The sequence below is a fragment of the Lithobates pipiens genome, unplaced genomic scaffold (genome assembly GCF_037356315.1).
Source record: "Lithobates pipiens isolate NorthernLeopardFrog02 unplaced genomic scaffold, aLitPip1_a1.2 Scaffold_19, whole genome shotgun sequence".
Taxonomy (NCBI): domain Eukaryota; kingdom Metazoa; phylum Chordata; class Amphibia; order Anura; family Ranidae; genus Lithobates; species Lithobates pipiens.
In genome coordinates, this window is record NW_027507764.1 from 552,036,409 (window position 1) to 552,061,651 (window position 25,243).

Here is a 25,243-nt window from a genome sequence, read left to right on the forward strand (position 1 = left end):
GTCGCTCCTCTCAGAACGGTTCCATTGTACAGAACGGGGGCGACTTGCGAGGCGAGGCGAGTCGTGTCGCCTCGCATCGCCCGCTGTGTGAACCGGCTCTAATGATACTGAATGTCAAATAATTTGTTGGAGTGGTAGGGCAAATTTCGAATGATTCTAATACTTGATGCATTCAAAATACACCCCTGTGGGTTAAGAAGATAGAATAGTTATGTACAAAAATAGAGGGAAAAAGCTTTGTACATTTGAAGCCCCTCCTAGTAAGTTATTGTCATCTGCTTTTTACATACATGTTGTTTCCTGTCCTGTGAGTGGATCACTGGCCTCTTCTCCAAACATTGCATAGACTGTCACTGTGTATTCTGTACTGGGAGTCAGTTCATCCAGCTCAACATCAGTAATGGATGCAGGAACCTTCATCTGAAAATAAATATGAGATGCATTCAATTAAATAGCTGCTAGTGTTAAATATGTCCTGTTTAGCAGAAGCACAAGATCTCTGTCTTCCCCACTAACAGAATGGCGATCTGCCTTGTTTACATAGGTGGACCGCCGTTTCGCCTCTTTTGGGAACAATCGGTGGGTCTTGGCAGACTTGATTGGCTCTTGCTTTGTCCAATCACAGCAGGAGAGTACAGAATCTTGTACCTGAAATGATTCTGCGAAGAGAAGCTGCCTTGCAGCCATATATCTATGGTATACAGTCAGCAAGCGGTTAATACAGACTTCTGGGGAAATCAGTAAGCCAATCACATAAGCAGGAAATTACCTTTTCAGGGGGTGTTCTGTGCATCATCTGTGTACAGAACACCTCCAGGTAGCCATATTGCACTTTACAGAAAATTACAGCACTGTGGATTAAAAAGGAACAATAATTTTTGATAACATTATTTGCTAATTTATTTTTCCCATGAAAGTGGAGTTACCCCTTAACCTAAATAACCACAAGGAAGAGATGATGAGACGTTCATGTGCATGTAAAATGGCCCACACATTATCAATTACTAGCCAGAAAATTACAGTTTTCCAACAAGTTAGAAAATCTTTGTGTTATTTTCCATACCAGTTAGTAGACAGCAATTAGTTTAGTACCTAGAATGTTGACATCCTTCCAATTTTGACACATGTTAAGAAAATTAGCCAGTTACTGTGCATTGTAACTTACCTCTTTCTCATCTGCAGTTAATCCCTCAGTAAGAGGTGCGTACAGGATCATGTAACCAGTAGCTCCTGCAACTCCTCCCCATTTTGCTCTCATGCTTCGGTGGGTGACATCATACAAATCAAGATCGGTGGCCATTGGTAATGCCACTGAGAAATGAAACAAAGCAAGAAGTATTCTGAGTTATATATGGAGGACTTAAAGCAGAACTATAGGCAAAACTTGTTTTTTTTTCATTTTGGATAGAGTAAGGGAGGGTTATAACCCCTGTCAGATTTTTTTTTTCACCATCTATGACCTATTGCAGAGATTTCCTTTCACTTCCTGTCCCATAACCAAACAGGAAGTGAGAGGAAATTCCTGTAAATTAAGCAAATGTATTTGGGACCCCCAGGTCACCAGAACTAGTGTCCCCATTGGAAGATTTCCCCTCTATTACGGTACTTTTCTGGGGACAACTTACTTTAATTTTCAATGATAATGGTAAACAGAACAAATAGAGAGGGTGAATCTCCCTTATAGGGGCCCAGAGAGCAATAAAAAAACTGACCAGTGTCCTAATCCCTCTCCACTTGTCCAAAACTAAAATAAAATGTTTGCCTTTAGTTATGCTTTAAGAACCAGCATTATGGAGATCTCAATATTTATTCTACAACTTAATTTCAAAACTAAAAAAAAAAAAATCTCACAGCTTCTTTTCCATACGCTTTTACTATTTAAAAAGTACCCAGTGCACAATTTCCTAAATTTTTTTATCAGTGTAATCACAGTGCACAATTTCTTGATAGTTCTAGAGATCAACAAACCTTTTGTTACTCTACTTCACCCAGAACTACCCTAGTTTATCCAAAACTGAAAAACGATACGACTATACATGTAATTTAAGTACTGATCCATTATGCTGCCTGTGCTTCAATGGGCTGTACACATGCAGAAAATAGATTTTTATAGGGGGCTGATGTAGATGATTTATGTATGGTGAAAACATTTTCCATGACTTACGGGTGGTTTCAGAGCCTCGCAGTCCATCTGTTGAAGACCTGGAGTAAACAGCAAACACGGCTATCTGGTATTCTGTTAGAGACATTAGGTTCTTCAGCACTGTAGTAGACACACTGCCATCCACTATCACCTACAACAAAAGACAAGTTCTGAGCTCAACCACAAAATAAAACCTTAATTAAAGCATTAGTACACTGCATTTCAGCACAACAAACCAAAACTGCTATTTAATTCATTTTTAATACATTAAAGAGGAAGTAAAACCTGATGGGTTTACTTCCTCTTTGATTCCCTGCAAAGGTAAAGCATAATGGACTACTATGCATCGCATAGTAGTCCATTATGTGTCACTTACCTGACATAAGAGCCAGCTGTCCCCTGTAGTTCCGAGCGTCCATCTTCTTGGTGAGTCTCGCTGCTCCGGCGCTGCTGCATGCGCACGGGAGCCGACACTCACGGCATATCGCCGCGATCTGCGGCTTACCCAGTGCGCCTGCACGCCGCTGTCTATGGCACATGCGCAGTAGACAGTGGTGGCTGTCTTCAGGTAAATATCTCCTAAACTATATAGGTTTAGGAGATATTTCTTGGACCTACAGGTAAGCCTTAATTTAGGCTTACCTGTAGGTCAAAGTGGTTTGTAAGGGTTTACAACCACTTTAAAAGCAAACTCATCTATCTATCTATCCATGTCTCCATGCTTTATTTTGCTTAGCAAATAAATTGAAAAACACCCCCTAGCATTTCTGGCCATGGCCATTTTAAGTAAGGGCTGGTGACTCCTGTGTTACTCTTGAATCCAATCTGGGATTGGGCCCTGTAATGTTTTATGGAATCCTGCTGCAATATTGGGTTTGAGAAAGATGTTCACTTGAATATACAGTTATATATGTTTAGTAATGAAAACTGCTGCTATGAAACATTTGATTTCCGCATGCTTATGGACTTATATTTGAATTTTTAAAATGGCAAGAATATTATTGTTAACACCTCAAAAAGGAGAAATAAATAGCAAAAAGAAAGACTTTATCTAGTAGTTTATTTGATTCTGTAGTTACTCATGTTGACTAGAAAGTATCTGCCCAATAACCCCCCCCCGCCATTTACGCCTCTATCCGGATGTTCTACTTGAAGAATTTACTAAATTCTTGCATGGAAATCCTTGTTGTTTTAAAGGTACAGGAGGTCCTGGAATGATTCCATAAGCTTTGTCAAGCCATCATTTCGGGAAGTCCCTTCTCTACTCTTCAATACTGAAGGTTAAAAGAGTCTCCTGTAAAAGTTCCTGGGAATGCCTTGAGGAAGAGCCATGATGCCAACCCAAGGCCTGACAGTTCAATTTTTTACCACAAGAGAAAAATATGAGGTGCCAGCCTGAAGACCCAAATGACCTAACCCAAATGATGATATAGGGGAGCTGGAATTTAGAAAAAAAAAAGTGTACAAAGGTGAACTTAGTCTTTAAGCCATCAAAAGATGTTGTGTACCATGGTCCTGTAGGTGTGACATATGACTTATATGAATAGGCACGGATGATGATAATACTACTATGAACAACTGCTTTGAATGCTCCTGCCTCTTACCTCTTCTGGTTGTCCTCCTTTGGTGGGGTAATAGACTACTCTGTATTTTTCCACATCTCCTGGTGCATGAGACCAGCTAACCCGGAAACTTCTGGCTGTTACTTCCGATGTGACCAATTCAGAGGGGGATCCAACCACTTCAGCTACCTCCCCTGTAAATAGAACATTCCAGAGTTTATTCTGTATTGAACTGTCCACAGTTTCTTGTGTTATGTCATAAGTTTCCCTCAAATATATTTACCAGTAGTTGATTTTTCCAGGCCAGGCTTCTGTCGGAGGCCCTCAAATAACAAGGGCATTTTAGTGTAAATACATTCTTGGGCCATCAGTGAGAAAACCACTGGCCGTACATGGTAACCATGATGACCAAGGGGTAGTTCACTTCTTTACACCTACTCCCAGGACCACATAATATACACTGGGCTGATGGCCATGAGTGGGGATAATTTCCCATTTAGATCTCAATCATAGCAGGACCCAAACTCAATAATACTTGCTGGTTATAATTTGGCTACTCACTTTCTGTTCAGACCTACAGCCTCTTGCAGTGGGAAGACTATCTGCATCAACTTTCTTCATGGTTTTGAGATGCCTTTGTGGTTTTTTTAGTTTGAGCTGATCATCCAAAAATTTTCCAACATGCCCCTTTGACAGTAGAAGAGGCCACAGAGAGATTGAAATGTGTTCAGTCCAGCAGTGATCGGCCGAATTTCAATCAGTGTTAGGCCAGCTTTGCTCTCACAGAAAAAGTACACAGTGCATACGCAGTGCATTTCAAACGTGTATAGCTGTTAGCCTACAGTTCAGCTTTAATTATAAGTTATTGATTCTGAAAACATGTATGGCCAAATCTCAGGTGCTCAGGGCAACCTCAACAATTTTAAGTGCATGAAAACTCTTGTTTTATATTTAAGAGCATGAAAACTCTTTGTTTAATGCTTTCTTAGCTAATCCATCAACAAAATAATAATAGCACTTTTATATTATTATTATTTTTTTTTTTAAACAAGGAATGCTATTTCAGGCATCAAACTGTGTGGTCATAAATATCTGTGGTCATAGGGGAGAAAACAATGACTTATAGGGCACATAGTAATTAAACCTTGACCTTGTCCATGTAATTATAGCCATATAATAGCAATTAGTGTCCTTCAAACTCAGTAATTGCATTTTCCCATATATTTATTATCCTGAGGGGTAGTAGAAGCCATGATATATTCTCTAAACCCCCCTGACTAATGAGTCTCCAGGTTAGACAATGCTGATTTATAGCTAGAAAATATGTTCTTTGCCACTAATCTTTAATAAAAACTAATGACAACCTTTTGCTGTGGCGTGTCATATTATGACCATCAAATAAACAAAGATATTAAAAGGAAGTCTTGTTGCCTGGGGATCTCTGACAAGTGCGCACAGAAACCCTTCACTCTCCAGGTATCACACCTCAAAGCTAAATATTTCTCAAATGTAACCTGCATGATATTACGTTATTATCAAGTTGTTTTGAAAGGCAAACCATATTTGACCCTTTTAAAGCCCATTTAAACTTTTAGTTTAAATCAGCTAAATACATTTCCAAGTGCATCGAAATAAAAGTTGTGCAAAATATTACAGAATAGAAAAGCTTGTCTACTGTAGAGAAGATCTGGAAGACTGTGAAACAGTGATAAACCCCCAAGTGAGTCAGAGCTAGAGCTAATTAGAAAGCTTGAAGTCTAATGCCGCGTACACACGACCGGACTTAGGTCCGACAGACTTTCGACGGAGTTCTGATGGAGTTCTGACAGAGTTCTGACGGACTTTCCGAATGAACAGACTTGGCCACACACAATCAAACCAAAGTCCGACGGATTCGAATGTGATGACGTACGACTGGACTAGAATAAGGAAGTTCATAGCCAGTAGCCAATAGCTGCCCTCGCATCGGTTTTTGTCCGTCAGACTAGCACACACACGAGCGGATTTCTTGGTAGGAACTGGGTCCGGCGGAGTTCTGGCGGAAAAATTTGAAACATGTTCCATTTCTAAAGTCTGTCAGACTTTTGCAAATCAAAAGTCCGCTGCAGCCCACACACGATCGAATAGTCTGCCGGAATCATTCTGTCAGACTTTTGATGTTGAAAAGTCCGGTCGTGTGTACGCGGCATTACACAGCAGTTGGTATGCCAGACCTCTGCAGAGGAACCGCTGCTTCTACACAAGGACCAAGGGTCCTTAACTGTAGCATGCTGGCAGGGGACATGCTTTTCTTCTCAAGCTGTGGCTGTTTTCTAAAGAAATTGAACTTTAGGATGTTGTAAATCTTTTGTTTAGACGCACTGTAATGCATTTAGCTGATTGTAACACAAAGTCAAATTGGGCTTCAAATGATAAGTACAGTTTAATGTGCCAAAAAAGTTGCTATCTGTATGCAAAATTAATTGCTGATCTCATCTCCGCAAACATCAGTTTTCAAGCCAGCTCATCTGCATGGTTTTGCTGTATGATTTACACCATAGGGCCACTGGCTTTTGTTCCTCCTTTACAGTTGGGAGACAGGCTGCCGTTCAATTTGTTGTGTTGGTTTATAATGGGTAGTGTCTATATTAATCACTTCCCACCCAGCCCTGGCCTCCCTTTTACATGGTCTTAATGCCTGGAGAGGGAGCGGTTGGGGGGCAGGAAGGACTGGCCAATCACATGACTACTGTGATTGGCTAGCGCAGTGTTCACATGACAGTTAGCCTGTCCCACTGGCTCCTGAACATTGCTTGCTAGAGAACAGTAACTGTCTATGACAGCTTGATCAGTGTGGTGGGAGTGCATAGTTCAGCGCAGTCTCAGCAAAGAAACCTCAACCACACATGAACACATACACTATATTTCCAAAATTATTGGGACACCTGCCTTTACACACACATGAACTTTAATGGCATCCCAGTCTTAGTCCATAGGGTTCAATTTTGAGTTGGCCCACCCTTTACAGCTATAACAGCTTCAGCATTTCTGGGAAGGCTGTCCACAAGGTTTAGGAGTGTGTCTATGGGAATGTTTGACCATTCTTCCAGAAGCGTATTTGTGAGGTTAGGCACTAATGTTGAAAAGAAGGCCTGGCTCGCAGACTGCCCTCTAATTCATCCCAAAGGTGTTCTATCGCGTTGAGGTTAGGACTCTGTGCAGGCCAGTCAAGTTCCTCCATCCCAAACTTGCTCATTCATGTTTTTATGGAGCTTGCTTTGTGCACTGATGTACAGTCATGTTGGAACAGGAAGGGGCCATCCCCAAACTGTTCCCACAAAGTTGGGAGCATGAAATTGTCAAAAATGTCTTGGTGTGCTGACACCTTAAGAGATCTCTTCACTGGAACTAAGGGGCCAAGTTCAACCACTGATAAACAACCCCACACCATAATCCCCCCTCCACCATATTATTTGGACCAGTTCACAAAGCAAGGTCCATAAAAGACATGGATGAGCGAGTTTGGGGTTGAGGAACTTAACTGTCCTGCACAGAATCCTGACCTCAACCTGATAGAACACCTTTGGAATGAATTAGAGCACAGGACTTCTCTTCAACATCAGTACCTAACTTCACAAATGCACTTCTGTAAAAATGGTCAAACATTCCCATAGACACATTCTTAAACCTTGTGGGCAGCCTTCCCAGAAGAGTTGAACCTGTTATAGCTGCAAAGGGGGGGGGGGACTCAATATTGAACTCTACACTCTAAGACTGGGATGCCATTAAAGTTCATGTGGGTGTAAAGACAGGCGTCCCAATACTTTGGTAATATAGTGTATGTGTGGCGTGTAGGCATTAAAGACCACCGACCTGCATCTGAACCTGCAACCTCTACTCTGTCTGGCAGTATTTCTTCTTGCTCCCTGCCTGATTCCTTATGCAACCTTGCCTTATGCCTTGTTTATGTTGATCCTTGAACCCTTTGCTCCTCCCATGAACTTCCTATTTAAGCCATGCCTTTACACTTCCTTTTTGCTAGATTTGTATGCTTTCTCCAGTCAATATCTCAGTCTTGTCACTCCTGCTGCCAACTGTATCTTCGCTACAGCTCGTTACTATCCTTTGGCTTGTTCCTCGACTACACTTTCATTTGATCCAAACCTGCAACCACTTGTTACTGACCTTTGGCTTGTTCCTGAACTATGCATCTGCTTAATTCCAACCTGCAACCACTTGTTACTAGCCATTGACTTGTTTATTGACTATGCTTCTACTTCTCACTTCCTGGTGGGGTGATCCCAAGGTCCTCAACCTGGTATTAACATGCAGCAAAACATATCTCAACCATCAGGAGCTCTGGTGAATACCAGTTAGTGCTTAGACCCCACACCTCAGATGAGCATGTGTCATCTGGCCAGGGTAACCTGCTTGTATACCTATCCTGTTGGTCGGTGGGATATCTACCAATCTCTGAGCTTGACCCCAAACCGTAACATCAACACTCTTTGCCATCACACATAGGCATACCTGGGCGAAAACAGCTTATGATAGACACTGCCTCCCAGTCTCACGGGAGACTAAGGATAGGAGAAATAAAGATATGCAACAAAGGACATAAAATTTACAAGCATAAAACTATACGTTGGCATTGCACAGGGGCTTTATTTACCATAAAGACACTCTCAGATTGGTACCTAGGGTGGCAAGGGGAACAAAACAAGCTTCAAAATTAACCAACTGTGATATTTATTCATTATTTTGTTTCTTCTTCTGTCAACCTCAAGAAATTCATAGCCAAACTCAGCAAGAGAACTGTAAGGGGAAGCTTGTGCAGTGCATGTTGAGAGTCAGAGGATTCACTATAGTTCAACAAACTATCTCTGATTTCTCTTGTCACTGTGTCTTAAATCTAAACTTCAGGCATGTAGCTTAGTACACAGATAACATACACATATATAAAGAGTTTAACCTACTAAAAAAAATGTGCATATCCAATCTCATGGTCCAGACATCCCTGCCAGACAGCACAGCCCAGTCCTTTGACCACTAATACAACAGCAGAAATACAGCATATTCAGGACTATATACCATCCTGCTGATTGGGTAATAAAGGAGCAGCTAAGTTATAAATATTGTCATTCCGCCTTCTCCTCACTATTATCAGTACATGTGGACTGCATAGTGTTATCCCTATCCTTCTCGCAGTCTGAGTGCTGCAGTAAATTGTAGGAGACAGATATGGAGGTTCAGGAACTGCATTTTCTAGTACACTTTAAATAAATATATAACTGCATTTACTGGTGAATTTTTATATCTGCCTTAAATTCAACAATAAAATATTAAAGCATATTTTTTAAGATAATTTACCTTTAATATTAATGTCGATATCTTCCACTCTCTCGCACACGGTTTTTGTAAGTGATCCAACAATGGAGTCCATGATGTTGAAGTCAGCTACATTGTAAACATGGTCGGTGTGTGGCTCTGAGGCTATCTCCTTCAATTCATTAAGATCAGCATTTTTCACACCTTAAATATCAATAATTTAAATAATTTAGAATGTCAGTAGTGAGTTTGTTACATTCAGTACAAATAAAGAAAAAACATTGAAAGATTATGTTATTAGATGGAAAATATGCCTAAAATGATGGCAGCTTAATTTTGTCCGTGTGGTCTAATATGGTTCAACGTGTATTAGACCTGGTTTGCACTGACTTTAGCCCTTCCTGATAAAGAGATGGTATATACTGTATATGGACACAATGCTTAGCTTTAGTCGTCTGCTTGGCACATATGTTTTGTGTTTACAGTTTTTTTTTTTTTATCTGACTCTGCTATATCTCCCAACTTTCTGAGATGAAAAAGAAGGACACTTTGGAGGCCATGTTATGTTGGCAAATGACACACTCCTGTCACACCCCGTTATGCAGACCCCGAAAAATGATTACACAAACAATTATTGGTTCAACCCACTCTTGCCTTTGTTTACCACTTTATTTCCTTTATACTGACTTTTTAAAATAACAAATGAGGTAATGTGGTGTTAGATCAAAAGTATAATGTAGCATGATATATTTGTTAGCCCAATAGTACTTTTAGTAATATATAATATAATAGTAATTTTTTGGAGGTCTGTACATCAGACCAAAAAGAGAGACAACTGAGAAGGAAAGAGGGACAGAAACATTTGCTTTCAAATGAGGAAGAGTCCCTCCAAATTTGGGAACTATGGACATTGGTAATGGAATATTCCTTACCATAAAAATGCCCAACTTCATCCAAAATGTTTATTTTTAATTTTTTAGGCTTTGTGTGGAACTGGAAAGGATTAGAACTACTGTCAAGGTTTAAATGTCATCTGTTTTGTCATGGAGGAAATTTTTCATCTCCTCCTGTTGTGACTCCACCTGCCTGGACAGTAAGTGAGGGAAACTAACACTCACAGGGGTGACAGAGGTGCTAAGCCTTCCTCATTGTGATAGAAAAGTTGTCCTTTTTGCTACCTGTGTTCCTCCTGAGATTTCCTATTACTTCTTGTTCTGTCTGACACCCATCAAATAGACAGGTAATGGGGAAATTCTCCTTCACTGGCTGTTCTAACACCCATTAAATTGACAGGAGTTAGGGAAATTCTCCTTCACTTCTTATTCTGCCTAACACTCATCAAATAGACAGGAACTGGGGAAATGTTCCACCACTTTTTGTTCTATCTGACACTTTACAAACAGACAGGTATTAAGGAGGAATCTCCCAAATGGAGACACAGCAATAAAAAGTTGGCAGAGGTTTTAACTCCTCCATACTCTAACCCAGCCTTTCTCAACCTTTTTACCCCAGAGGAACCTTTGAAATAATTTTCAGGTCTGAGAGATTCTCTGCTCAAGCTACTTCTTAAGGGTTAGTGGGAAGAATGCCCCTTACTTTAGTAGTCATTCATCTGCCTGTCTTCCAATCATAGAGCGGTGGAAGCTATAGTACTGCTTCTACGAATAGAGGAGTGGAGCAGAAAGGATAGACATAGTTGACACTCTTGACAAGTGCCTATGACAGATTCAGCAGCTATATTGACCCCTGTGGCTCTGGGAGATTGCAGCAGGGAGTTAGAAGCCTGTCAATACACCTGGTCTTTGACAGCTGCTAGTCTCATACAGAATCCTTGTTTTGGCTGTGATGCATCCCTGTCTGTCTGTCCACCTGATGTGGCAGTTTCTGGGTGGAGACCAAACCTGATTTAAGCCAGCCAAGCCTGCAGTGTCATGCTTGTGATAGTGCTGGTAACATGTGCTCAAGCTGCCTGTTTGCCTGTCCTGCTCTGCTGTTTGAATTCCCTTGTTGACGACCTCAGATTGAACATCTGACTGTTCTTTGAACTCTGCTGTGACCAAGGCTTTGTGCAGAAACATGTAAGCTGTTTTTATCTACCTATATGTAGCAATAGAGCTTATACATTTTATTGGATTCTGGCGCTGTCGGCTACCTTTTCTTCTGGATACTTGTTACAGTAGATGGAGATCCTTTAAGCCTCTGCACCCAGCGAAAAAACTCGACTTCAGATTTGTCGGGAGTCTCCTTTGCCTAGAGAGCTGCCCTTGTGTGTCGTTCTTTGAACTCTGCCTGCCTTTTGACTATGGATTGACCCTGACTATTCTGAACCTTGCCTGCCTTGTACCAGGACTGCCTGTCTGCAAACCTCAAGTACCTGTTTACTTTGCTCAGTTCGTGCATGCTCTGGCGTGGTAGCCAGACACTATAGCATTGTGCATAAGGCCTGGGGGCAACCGAGCAGTGATAGGCTTGCTTGCCTTTTGGGAAAGGGGGCTGCTATAGGTGAGGAGCACAGAAGCTAGCTATAGTGTCTGACTGCCTCCTGCATTAGGGGTAGGCGTGAAACTGGGGAGTTATGAGGGCACAGATGACGGAATTTTTCAACTAAGACAGCAGCCACCAGCACAAGGACCACTTCTCATTGAATGAGAGTATCTCCCATTGTGCTGATTGTTTTTAAATTTAACTGTGAATTGTCTCTCACTCAGATTGTCCCAGGGCGTTTGCATGGGTATGTCGATATTTTCACTGAAGCAGCGTTGCAACCATTTTGTTGTAATTAAATGCTAGCAAAGTACAGCCATTGTACACAGCTTGCTTTGTATTGCACTCAGTATGTCTGAACTACTAAAAATATTTTCAGCACTTTGTGTTGATTTGTTTTGACTGTCATTAGTCTTTTGTGGATATGTCATCATCTTAAATGGTGTGTTCACTGGAAAATTGTATTACTTTTTCAGTGCCTGAAAGGTGTCACACTTCAAAGCAACTCCTCCAGGCAGGAAATTTGTTGCATGCCTCTTCAAAGCCCCTAATAACACAAGACGTTTAATGACAATGAACTCAACCCTGACTTTACAAAGTTTAAACCTTTGTTGTATTTTATTACTGTACATCTTTAAGTCTGCATAGGTTATTGCTTTGGATATATTAAAAACACTACGCTTCTTTCATTGTGCATATCTTTACTGGAGTGCAAAGTGCAGGTAAGGAGACTTCAGGCAATGTTCCCTTGGAATTTCTTTGCACATAGCGCTTAACAAAAGGTTTAGCAAAGTCCTTGTGATGTTTTAATTACCCATGTATACATAGAATTTTTCCAGTCCTGTTACCTCTTGCAATAAGATTGTTTGCATAGATTTCCCAAAATTCATTGTTTGAAATCCCTTGTACTTCAGACAAGTCATTTTTGGGACGTTTTAGTGTGCTTAAAGAAGTCTCAGCCCCTCAGAGGAGGCCCAGCGACTGAAAAAGCATCATCCATGGGCCAATGTTCTGCTTCAAATAAAGGAAATATAATACTTTAAAGTCCAGTGCATGAGGCAGTCTCCAAACAGACCTACCATGCTAAACTGGAATTTACCCAAATTTTATCTTACTTTTTGAAACTAAAATGATAGGGTAAATAGTGCAACATAAAATAATATTTTATCACCATTAGGCATTTATATTCCAGTACCAGAACCAGCCAGGCTTCATAGGTCATAGAGCTAAGGAAGCTGGTCTACCAAGAATAGTTTGTCCAAAGGGGGGAAAAGTCTAGGCCTTTGCAGCAACTGACTGTTTGTGCCAGCATTTCTCAACCAGTTTATAACAGAGGAACCCTTTTTAGGTTACCTCAGCTGAAACGCCTTAATGGGGATCATAGAGAAGAATGTCCCTTACACTGGGGATCATTGGGAAAAATATTTTGCCTACAGTGGGGATTATAATGCAACCCTTACAGGCAGCTAAAAAAGCACTGGTGCCATTCTGCTGGCTCTGCCAAGTGGAATTGGACTGGGAAATATATAGGCACCATCAGGTGAAAGGTCAAACCGCCACAGCTCAATGAACCCCTAGCAACCTCTGAAGGAACCCTAGAGTTCCAGGCGGCTCTAACTGGGAATGGCTGGTTAAGATGCTACTAATAGACTGCTAGTGCTGTCAGCAAACCAGGCACATGAGTGAATTGTTCAGTCACAATAGACTATAGGGTTGATTAACTAAAGCCAAAAAAAAATGTTCACTTTGTAAGGGAATGTTGCATTTTTCAACAGAATTTCCCCTTGGCTTAGTGAATGTGGTGAAAATTGACTTCCCATTTGACCCAATTTTCATGACTACGCTGAATTTAGCAGGTGCTGAGGTATTGTTGTTTTACCGGCATTACAAACAAATTTGACTCTGATTATCCCTTTCTATGGGGTTCTTATGTCTATATCACCCTAAGCCCCTGTACACACGGTCGGAGATTTCCACAACCAAATCCGTCGGATTTTGCCCGTCGGATTTTGTCCGTCGGATCTTGTCCGAAACTGTTGCATGCACACGGTCGGACAATGTTGGCGAAACATCCGATCTTTCAGAACGTGATGACGTAATTTCATTATGATGGGACTACATTCAGGCTAGTAGCCAATAGCTTTGATGTAGGAATTTGATCTGAGCATGCGTGGCACTTGGTCCGATCAAAATTCTCTACACATGATCGGAGTATGTCCGACCGGCCCAGTTGGTCGGGAAATATTTCCAACATGTTGGAAAATTGGGTCCGACGGATATTCAGACGGAATCAATCCGATGCTTACCACACACAGTCGGATTATCCGACGACACGGTCCGATAGGACACATTCCGACGGATTCTCCGACCGTGTGTACAAGGGCTGTTAGTAAGCTACTGAAGCAGCAGTGATTTGAGTTGCATTCGTACAAAGATTTTCTTTTATTTGCAACTGATGATGAACTTGGTGGGTCGGCACTTTCTCAAAGCTGTTCTCATAAACCAGTTGATATTCACCCAGTGAGTGGCCCTTTTGGCCCCCTCCCGCTCAACATTTATGAAAAAAATCAAAGGATCTAGGTGAAAAATGGTTGACCAAACAGTGCCTACATACAATCAGATGAAGGCGTGGTTAGGTATTTTGACAGTTGAAAGGGCCAACAGTCAAAATATAAAAGCCACAGTGTCAGATTCGGCCACCCACATTATATAGAATGGAAGGAGGAAGCTGTTAGATTATACTTTCAGCCTGCAGGCTAAACAGAAAAAAATCTTTATGTTTATGGCCAGCTTTAGTCTGGGTAGTATGGCCATTATCTGGGTGGTTAAGAGAAGGATGGTAGCTGCATACTCTACTAAACTTGAAACCTATGTTCATTCACTGGGCAGGGAAGTAATACTTGATAGACTAATGAACCTGAAATACTTTAAACAAGCCAAAATGTGTTTTCTGTTCATTTTTGATTATATAAATGTATATAAATGTATAAAAAAAATAACAAAGTTTACCAATAGCAAAAAGTTCAATCCCAGCATCCTTCAGACTTTTGGCAGGTGGGATAACATCATCTTGCGATTTTCCATCTGTAATCAAGATACCGATCTTTGGAAGATCATCTCTGGCTCCTGCTTCTGGCTTAAAACTGTTTTCCAGAATGAATGTCAAGGCAAGACCTACAATAAATATAGGGTTATCTCATGTCAATAACACTGCCATGGTGTTAATAAAAAAAAAGTACAACATAGCCAGAGATAATATACCTGCTGATCATTTATATACGAAATTTAAGATATCAATGCTATTTGTAGTAATGTAAAGGAAACTAACTGTGTCAAGCAAATGTAAGCCTAGCAGGGCAGTTTTACTGCAGCAACATGGCTCGGTTGTCATGCAAATCGCTGTCATGCTACATTAATTCCAATTTTGACCACTAGACGCCCCCTGCTTGTCCACGGAGCCAATGTGAGTGCCCTTCAGTCGCGACTAAAAAGCCAGGCTCCCGCGATCGCTTAGGGCACACGAGAACTGGGAACACACAGTTTCTGGTTCTCTGAGGGGAGAAAAGACAGATGGTCTGTTCATACAGAGTATGAACAGCGATCTATTATTATCTCCCCTACACAGTCCCCTCCACCTTCAGTTAGAACACACACTAGGGAACACAAGTAATCCCTTGATCACCCCCTAGTGTTAACCCCTTCCCTAGCAGTGAAATTTTTACAGCAATCAATGCATTTTTATAGCACTGATCGCTGTATAAATGCCAACGGTCCGGAAAAATGTGTGAAAATTGTCCGACGTGTCCGCCATAATGTCACAGTGCTGAAAAAAAATGCAGATCGCCGCCATTACTAGTAAAAAAAAAATTTATAATAGAAATGCCGTAAAACTATCCCCTATTTTGTAGACGCGATAAATTTTGCGCAAACCAATCAATATATAGTTATTGCGAATTTTTTTTACCAAAAATATGTAGAAGAATACATATTGGCCTAGGCTGAGGAAAAAAAATATTTTTTTATATATTTTTAGGGGATATTTATTATAACAAAAAATATTGTGTTTTTTTTTTTAAATTGTCACTTTTTTTGTTTATAGCACAAAAAATAAAAAACGCAGAGGTGATCAAATACCACCAAAAGAAAGCACTATTTATGGGAAAAAAAAAGGACGTCAATTTTGTTTGGGTGTAGCGTCACACAACTGCACAATTGTCAGTTAAAGCAACGCAGTGCCGAATCGCAAAAAAGTTCTCTGGTCAGGAAGGTGGTAATCTTCCAGGGCTGAATTGGTTAAAGTTGAACTCCAAACAGATATACAAGACTCTGTAATCATTAACTGTATTGTTTTTTTAAATGCATGATGTTGTTTTAAGACACTGCAGTGGCACATTTCAGTCACAGGGTAGAGGTGGTAGGGGACCTGTAAGTGAAAGTAAAACTGCAGCAGAGCAAAACTAGATCCCATCCTCTACTAGGTAGGGCTGTGCTGGACAGAAATAAAATACATTGGCATATTATATAGCTTTCATATGTGGGTTTCATCTGTGTTTAACTGTTTACCTGGAGTTCATCTATAGTTTAATGGGACTTTCCACTTTCAGTGCACCTCTTTTTTATTTTATTTTCTTTGATAGATGAGCCACGATATCCAGTACTAGTACAATGATTGAATGGACTTTCTTATTACTATTAAAAACATTTTACTACTTATCCAATTGGGTTCTTCAGTTCAACTGACTTTAGTGAATTCCCCTACATTTAAAATCCTAAATAATCCAGTCACCACTATGTTAAGCACATGCTGCAAGTTTAAATGTTGTGAAACATAAATTAAATTTTAAGGCAATTTACATTATTTTTTATTTTTTTATGTCTAGAAAATATTAATCTGGCATATGGAAATAGATATGACAAAGAACATACCTGTAAGCGTGTTTCCACCTTTGTAAGGCAGGTTTCGGACAGCATCAAGTACGGAATCCTTGGTGTCATATGTATTTAGATTCCATTCTATTCTGGGGTCACCACTGTACTGTGCCAACCCTTGGGGGAAAAACAGAAACGTAGTAAACCAGCTATTAAGACACATCTTAGGGATGTCGGTGGTCTAGATAGCATTTGCCAATTTATAAATCTTAAAAAGACAATATCCACTGTTCTTACACAATAAAATATAAAAACTTAAAATATGTACAAGTTTGTCATTTTAATCTAAAGAATTTCTTTTTTTTTTTGCTTTGGATAGAGTAAAAAAGATTTAGAACCCTTGTTTTTTGGATAGAGTTAGGGAGCGTTATAACCTCTGTCAGTTTTGTTTTTGCTATCTGTGACCCAATGGGGAGATTTCTCTTTATTTCCTGTCCCATAGCCAAACAGGAAGTGAGCGTAAATCCTTGATTGACGCTATGATCCCCATCGGAAGATTTCCTCTCTCTTACTGTTCTGGTGGAAGTTGATATTTTCTTTTATGCCGTGTACACACGATCAGACATTCCAACAACAAAATCCATTGGATTTTTTCCGACGGATGTTGGCTCAAACTTGTCTTTCATACACACTGTCACACAATGTTGTCGGAAACTCCGAACGTCAAGAATGTGGTGACATGTGACGAGCCAAGAAAATTGAAGTTCAATATCCAGTGCAGCTCTTCTGCTTGATTCCGAGCATGAGTAGAACTTTGTGGGTCGGAATTGTGTACGCACGATCTGAATTTCCGACAACGGATTTTGTTGTCAGAAAATTTGAGATCCAGATCTCAAATTTTGTGTGTCGGAAATTCCGATGGAAAATGTCCGATGGAGCCTACACACGGTCAGAATTTCTGACAAAAAGCTCCCATCGAACATTTTCCATCGGGAAATCCGACCGTGTGTACGCGGCATTACATTCACTTTTGGTGGTAATGGTCACCAGACATATAGAGAGGGTGACTCTCCCTAATAAGAGCACTCTATCCAAAAAATGTAAAAAAAAAGTTGTATGTTAAACTTTTATTGCTGTCTATGTCTAGGTAGATTAACCCTCTTTATATCTCTGGTGACAATTTTCAAAAAGTGATAGATATACCCAAATGTTACAGTTGACACAAGAAGAGGCAAGAAGTGGATGGGAAGGGAAATCCTACAATGGGAAAGTCAGTTCCAATGGCATCTAAGAGGGGAATTTCCGATTTCCATGTAGAAATTTTCTTTTACTTCCCTATCTCTGGGATGAAATATGAAGGAAACTCTCCCCAGTAGGACAGCAAATAATACATTAATAAGGTATATAACCCTTCCCTGCTCTGTCCAAAACTATACATACACTTTAACTTTTTGAATAGAGAAAAGAATTACAGTGGAACCTTGGTTTATTACGAGTAACACGGTTACCGAGCGTTTTGAAAGACTAGGAATTTTTTGTTTTTATTCTGACTCGGTTTGCGAGTGTTGTCTTGCAAAATGAGCAGAATTCAAGCTAATAGGGTGTGCAGTGCCGCGTTTGGCCAGAGGTGCGGGGGTGCCAGGGATACTCAGAATCACTTGGAAATACTTGGAAACACTTAGAAATACTCCATTCCTGAGTGTTTTTGGGCCTTTCCGAGTTCAGCTGACCTGTCCCCGAGTATTTCCGAGGCTCTCCGGCACCCCCCCCATCTCTGGCCACATGCGTGTAATAGAAGTCAATGCTTAACTAATTATCTTTGTTTTCATTGACTTCTATGGGGAAACTCGCTGTGATATGCGAGTGCTTTGGATTACAAGCATTCTCCTGGAACGGATTATACTTGTAAGCAAAAGTTCCACTGTACTATGGTAATTACTATATTGGTGTAAGAATAGTAAAGAATTATTATACTAATTACTATTTAAACCTTCCCTACTCTATCCAAAACATAAAAAGAAAAAGAAGGTTTTTGCAATACATACACTTTAACTTTTTTGAATAGAGAAAATAATTACTATGGTAGGATATGATGAATGCCAGAAAGAAAGAAAAAGGCGTAAAAAGAAAAAGAAAAAGAGAGAGGTAATGGAAAAGTAAGAAATACAATAAAAAAGTTGGAGGAGAAGAAATAAAAGAGACTACAAGAAAAACTCATATGATGAAGATGACAAGGGGAATAGAAACCAGTTTTTCTGAAAACCAAAAGAAAAAAAAAAAAAAAGACATAATGTAAAAATGAGGAAAATGAAAAAAGAAGGATGAAGACAAAAAAAACAAAAAACAGAAAAAGACATAATGTAACATAGTTCAAAGAAGACATGCAAAAGAGACAATGCAAAATGAAAGAAATGATTTGAAGAAAAAAACTAACAAGTAGAAAGATATCAAAGAAAAGAGAAGACAGATAACATCATGAAAGATAAAAAGGACATAAAAAGACCTCATGCAGAAGGCAAGATAGAACAAGCAAATAATGTTTATGGTTTCTATGTGTCCCTATTTTTGGTGAAAATTCTGCTTACCAGAAACATTCAATTTGTCTTAACCTAATAATTCTAGTTTAGCTGGTGAATACACAATATGTCTTTGGGGAAATTGTATAATTTTTCCCTAAAACATCATATATTTCATACAATAAATTAAAAATAATGTAATATTTAGATAAAAAGGCGCACAACTTTACCTATTCTTGTTTTATCTGTAGCAACATTAAAAGCTCCAACCAAATTCTCTATGAAGCTTCTCACAAGTCTAAAATTAACTCTTCCAATACTCCAGGATCCATCGACCAGGATTACAATATCTGCATTGGCTGGGGACTTACATGAAAACTTTGAGTCTAAAGATTGAAAGGCAGAGAATTTCATCAGGATTAGTTTGTTTGGCATTAAGAAAAAAATTGGATGTTTGACGTTAGAAGACAATGACATAATCAGTACAAGGCAGCTCCTAATATTATCTGGTGTGCAGATGAAACAAAAATTTGTTTAGTTAAAAGGCATAAAATAATAAGCGTAAAGTTGTTATGTTCATAAATGCCAATGTTTCACTATAAGAGAGTGTTTTTGGTCATGTTGTATGAAAAATGAAGATTTTCATTAACTTTTTCTATTAATTAGCATGAATTTAGAAATTTAGTAGATGAATATTCGCAAATGATAAATGTTTCTGACAATTAGTAAAATGTGCATAATTTAGAATCAAATATCTGACGGCAGGAAAAAATAAAAAACATTCTATATTTTTTAACTCAACCCTACATTTTGTATTCCACGTATTAAACTGACATGCAATTGTTTTTTTAAATTTATATTTATATTAGTTTAATAGATATTTTCCAATGAAAGCCTGTAAAAAAAAAAAAAAAAAGCAACAAGGTGCATTGCTGTATGAAGTGAGAAAACTGTAAAAACAAATGTTATGTTTAGTGCTTGAAAAAATATACGTATACATTATTCATATTAATAAATGATAATTTAGGCAGTTCTCCATGCGAGGCATCTGGTGTGATCAGTATCTTTGTGGGTGTTAAATATATTGATAATTCATATTAATGTGCTTTAGATTGCTTCTTTAAGTTGATTTTAAGCAGCATTTCAGGTCAGCCTAAAATGGAATAAACAAAATATATTAACACCAGTGTAAAAAGCTGTGAAACAAAGGTCAACGTTATACATATAAGGTGTATTAAATATTATAGAAATGTATCAAAATTTATCCCATTGCATTTTTGAAAATGGATAATGGATGTGAGAATCCTGAAGATTTTGTTTAAGAGAAAGCAGTCTACCAGAGAAAAAAAATAATGGACTTGAATGGATACTGGTCCTTAAAGTGATACTAAATCTAGATATGTTTTTTACCTTAATGTATTCCTTCCATTAAGGTAACATAGTTACATAGTTAGTCAGGTTGAAAAAAGCAAGTCCATCTAGTTCAACCATGAAAAAAATACATATATATATATATATATATATATATATATATATATATATATATATATATATATCTGTATATATATATATATATATATATATATATATATATATATATATATATATATATATATCTCAATCATACAATCCCATATACACAATCCTATACCCACAGCAAAGCATGATCCAATTTGCTACAGAAGGGACAGAAATTCTTTCCTGATTCCCGAGAGGCAATCAAATTTTCTCTGGATTAACTTTACCTATAACTGTCAGTACCCAGTTATAGTATGTACATTTAGGACATAATCCAGGCCTTCCTTAAAGCAATCTACTGAGCTGGCCAGAACCACCTCTGCAGGGAGTCTATTCCACATATTCACAGCTCTTACTGTGAAGAAACCTTTTTGTACTTGGAGATGAAATCTCTTTTCCTCTGTGTGAAGGGGAAAGGAGGGGGAAAGAGATCCAGAGCTGTGCATGGCTGCATCTCTTCTCCCCTTTTTTCCTCTTCACGCAGGAACTCAATCAATGGCTCCTGCTGCTGTCAATCAAATGCAGTGAGGAGGAAGTGGGGGGTGGGGCTAAGCCCCGCTGCGTGTGTCTATGGAGCCAGCTTGGAAGTGAGCAGACACGCAAAGAAGAGGAGGAGCCAAGATCACTGGCGGTGGTGGGGGACCCAAGAAGATGAGGATCAAGGCCACACTGTGCAATACCACAGAGCATGTGGGTATAACATTTTTGTTTTTTAATAAAAAAAAAATAGACTTTAGTAACAACTTCAAGTATATGTAAACCCTAACAATAAACTTTTCATTTGCTCCATTTTTTATTAAATTTGCAGGTTTCCTCACATCCAATTCGCATTACAGGAGAGTGTGCCCAGGGTGCCCGGAAGTTTGGAAATTCGGAAATTCTACTCGGTGCCAGCTCGGCTTTACCCCAGAACTGCCGGGTGTACCTCATCCCTTCTGGGGGTATGTAGTGGGATGACCGTTTCAATTATGAAACTATTGCACTTTGTTAATATTTGTTTACAACATTTATGTATTAATTTTATGTATTCATGTGCATATTTTTAATGTTGGAAAAATATTCACATTGGGGAATACTGTTTTCAAACTGTTTTTTGCTAAGTTATTGCATTAAACTTTTTTGATATTGGTTTATGACACTTGAATTAGTTATTTCTATGTGTATAGGAGACATCTTTAGCACTGTGAAAAAAAAATAAGCACATATTAGCATATTAGCACACATAAGCAGCTTTTAGTATTTTGATTGATAGTCATGAGGATTGTTGTGACGTGGGTTTTTTGTATTAATTTGATGAGGAAATATAGCTGACAGCTTTTAAATCTGTACCTAACTCTACAAGAGTAAAGTGGTTCAGTTCAAAAAACCCTAAAAAAGCTGCAGAAATATGGCACAGGAAGAGATGAGAACTCTGTTCAAATTAAATTAGCTTACATTCTAAAAGTAATACTATATCCCACAGAATGTAAAATATGCAGTCCAAACTTTGCTAAGTTCTTTCCATGGATATTCACATAAACACAGTAACATTAGAAATGTCACTCGCTCAACGTGGTGAAAAACGAACTGAATAAAAATAAAATACTTTTGTGCATGTGGATAGTGGTTAGCTACTACTAGGATGCTGCAGCCTTTAAGGTGCTGTACCCTAGTGCAGAAGTGGTTCGTTGCCGCGCCTCCTACTTATATATGTGAAATAAAGTGCTGAAGTGCTATGCTTTTGATAGTGCATGGATAAATCTGTGCATAAATTCATAAACCATGTGAAAAAACTCATCAGTGTTCACAAATCAATCAAAATAATTAATCAATATGAGATCAAACGAAAGGAATCCATCAATGTGAAGAAAAATGAAATAGCCCTATTATTTTAAAAAAGAAGCATTTTGCCAGTGAAAAAAATGTGCATAAAATTTCATCAACATAACATGCATGTAGAGTTCATTCAATATAAAGTTGTAAAGTGCTCTGTGCTTGTACAACTACTGCAACACCTAATGTGCAGGCTCCCACCAAAGTGCGCACTCCCCCCGCAGTGCTTATGCCGAGGTAGATCATCAAGACTTTGGAATAGATGTATATCCACCCGGTGGCTTGGGAGTAGGGATGAGCTTGTTGTTCGACTCGAACGCATGTTCGACTCGAACGCGGGCCGTTCGCCTGTTCGGCGAATTCAGAACTTTGTGGACTGTTCGCACCAAATTCGTGTGGCACGAATGGCCCACAATGCACTACGCCATCGCAGTGCATTGCTGGCTCATGATTGGACAAGCATGCACTGTGACCCCCGCATGCTTGGCCAATCACATCGCTGGCAGCGAAAAGAGCCATAATTGGCCACAGGTAGGATGCCTGTGGCCAATTATAGCTCAGGGGGTTTAGTACACGCCCCACACTATATAAGGCCACCAGCGCGGTGGCCTTGTGTAGTGTGTTGGTGTGCAGGGAAAGAGCAAGATAGGCAGGGACAGTATCTTTTTGCTTGGGAACCTAGCACTGTTACAGTGGGTGTTGTGTGCCTCCTGCGCAGTATACACCTGAAGCTACCCCTTATTGCTGGTGTTGTTCTGTTTCTGTAACACAAGCATCTGCAGCATTTACAGTGGGTGTTGTGTGCTTTCTGCACAGTATACACCTGAAGCTACCCCTTCTTGCTGGTGTTGTTCTTTTTCTGTAATACAGGCATCTGCAGCAGTTAGAGTGGGTGTTGTGTGCCTCCTGCACAGTATACACCTGAAGATACCCTTATTGCTGGTGTTGTTCTGTTGCATATCTTGCACATTAGCCTTTAAAATTAGCACTTTTGATTTAGAATGTTCGAGTCCCTTAGACTTTAAAAGGGTTCTAAAGTTCATATACGAATTTTAGGTCCGTTCGAAGGTTCTGGTGCGAACCGAACCTTGGGGTGTTCGGCTCATCCCTACTTGGGAGTCCTCGTATGTGCTCCAGATCATGAAAGAAAGATGATCACAAAACAGACATAGTGTAATTCCATATAAAAACAAACTGAATATCACTCACATATTTTGTGCCGTATCCCAGCACTAGGAAAGATCTGCCAGCTATAAGTATGCAATCACAGCTGCTCCATTGGCCCTGGAGCCAGGGTGCGTTCCAAGCGGAGGAAGTGATGGTGAAAACGCGTGCCCGCCCCTACATGTTTTGTCATCTGGATGACCCATGACCCATAACTCACCCAATTGTGACACTAGGGCATCAATATTTGCTATTGTCTACCAGCTTCTCCTCCCAGCCAATCAGGACAGGAGGCGGATCGGGTTGGGCGGGAGGAGAAGCTGTGGCGCAGCGACCGTGGAGGGGTGAGTGTGGACCTCGGGGGATTTTGCAACCCCCCAAAAAGTTAAGCACCAACCACCACTGTTTGGAACTGCTTTGGGTAATGCTATCCTTTGCAGCCCATTCAGCAGCACTAGGCACTGTGAACAAGTCCTTAGAGAGTTGTCACTAGGACAGGTTTACCCATTATAAGATTTTCCTTCACCTTCTGTCCCCATGACAGCTCAAAATTTTGGGATTTTCCCATCACTTTCCGAGTAAATTTTTCTACTGGAGACAATGGTCACTAGGATCACCAGAGAGGGTTCAACTTTCCATAAGGAACACAAAGAGCAGCAAAATGGAAAGGCGTTCCAACCGTTCCCTACTCTATCCAAAACTGAAAGAATATTGGCTTTACATACATTTCACAAACTAGCATCCCAACAGAACAGTAAGGGTTATATATACACTATATTACCAAAAGTATTGGGATGCCTGTTTTTACACTCACATGAAATTTAATGGCATCCCAGTCTTAGTCCGTAGGGTTCAATATTGAGTTGGCCCATCCTTTGGAGCTATAACAGCTTCAACTCTTCTGGGAAGGCCGCCCACAAGATTTAGGAGTGTGTCTATGGGAATGTTTGATTATCCTTTAGAAGCGCATTTCTGAGGTCAGGCACTGATATTCGACGAGCAGGCCTGGCTCACAGTCTCTGCTCTAATTCATCCCAAAGGTGTTCTATCAGGTTGAGGTCAGGTCTCTGTGCAGGCCAGTCAAATTCCTCCACCCCAAACTCACTCATCCATGTTTTTATGGACCTTGCTTTGTGCACTGGTGAGCAGTTATGTTGAAACAGGAAGAGGCCATCCCCAAACTGTTCCCACAAAGTTGGGAGCATGAAATTGTCCAAAAGGTCTTGGTATGCTGACGCCTTAAGAGTTTCCTTCACTGGAACTAAGGGGCCAAGCCCAACCCCTGAAAAACAACCCCACACCATAATCCCCCCTCCACCAAATGATTTGGACCATTGTACAAAGCAAGGTCCATAAAGACACGGATGAGTGAGTTTGGGGTGGAGGAACTTGGCTGCCCTGCACAGAGTCTTGACCTCAACCCGATAGAACACCTTTGACATGAATTAGAGTGGGGACTGCAAGCCAGGCCATCTCATCCAACATCAGTGCATGATCTCACAAATGCGCTTCTGGAAGAATCATCAAACATTTCCATAGACCCACTCCTAAACCTTGTGGACAGCCTTCCCAAAAGAGTTGAAGCTGTTATAGCTGCAAAGGGTGGGTCAACTCAATATTGAACCCTACGGACTAAGACTGGGATGCCATTAATGTTCATGTGTGCGTGTGAAGGCAGGTGTACCAATACTTTTGGTAATATAGTGTATATAGAGAGAGATATAAAGTATGTGTATTCCTTGCTCGGAGCGTGTTCCAGGGCTATGTGAGATAGGCTGTGTTCTTAAAGTATATGCATAAATATATGCATAACTATATATATATATATATATATATATATATATATATATATATATATTTTTTTTTTT

The 25,243-nt window shown here is 39.8% G+C and overlaps 1 protein-coding gene across 3 annotated transcripts in view; it reads right to left on the reverse strand.

The window, feature by feature from the left end:
• The window catches only part of COL14A1 (collagen type XIV alpha 1 chain), a 258,472-nt gene that overhangs the window by 131,219 nt on the left and 102,010 nt on the right, over positions 1 to 25,243 (reverse strand). For all 3 annotated transcript variants that reach the window (XM_077493283.1, XM_077493281.1, XM_077493282.1), the window contains 8 exons: positions 19,112 to 19,267; positions 16,423 to 16,542; positions 14,506 to 14,670; positions 9,055 to 9,216; positions 3,748 to 3,899; positions 2,165 to 2,294; positions 1,166 to 1,311; positions 291 to 420 (listed from right to left, as the gene is read on the reverse strand). In XM_077493283.1, coding sequence (XP_077349409.1) covers positions 291 to 420; positions 1,166 to 1,311; positions 2,165 to 2,294; positions 3,748 to 3,899; positions 9,055 to 9,216; positions 14,506 to 14,670; positions 16,423 to 16,542; positions 19,112 to 19,267 — 1,161 coding nt within the window. The remainder of the gene's footprint in view (positions 1 to 290; positions 421 to 1,165; positions 1,312 to 2,164; positions 2,295 to 3,747; positions 3,900 to 9,054; positions 9,217 to 14,505; positions 14,671 to 16,422; positions 16,543 to 19,111; positions 19,268 to 25,243) is intronic.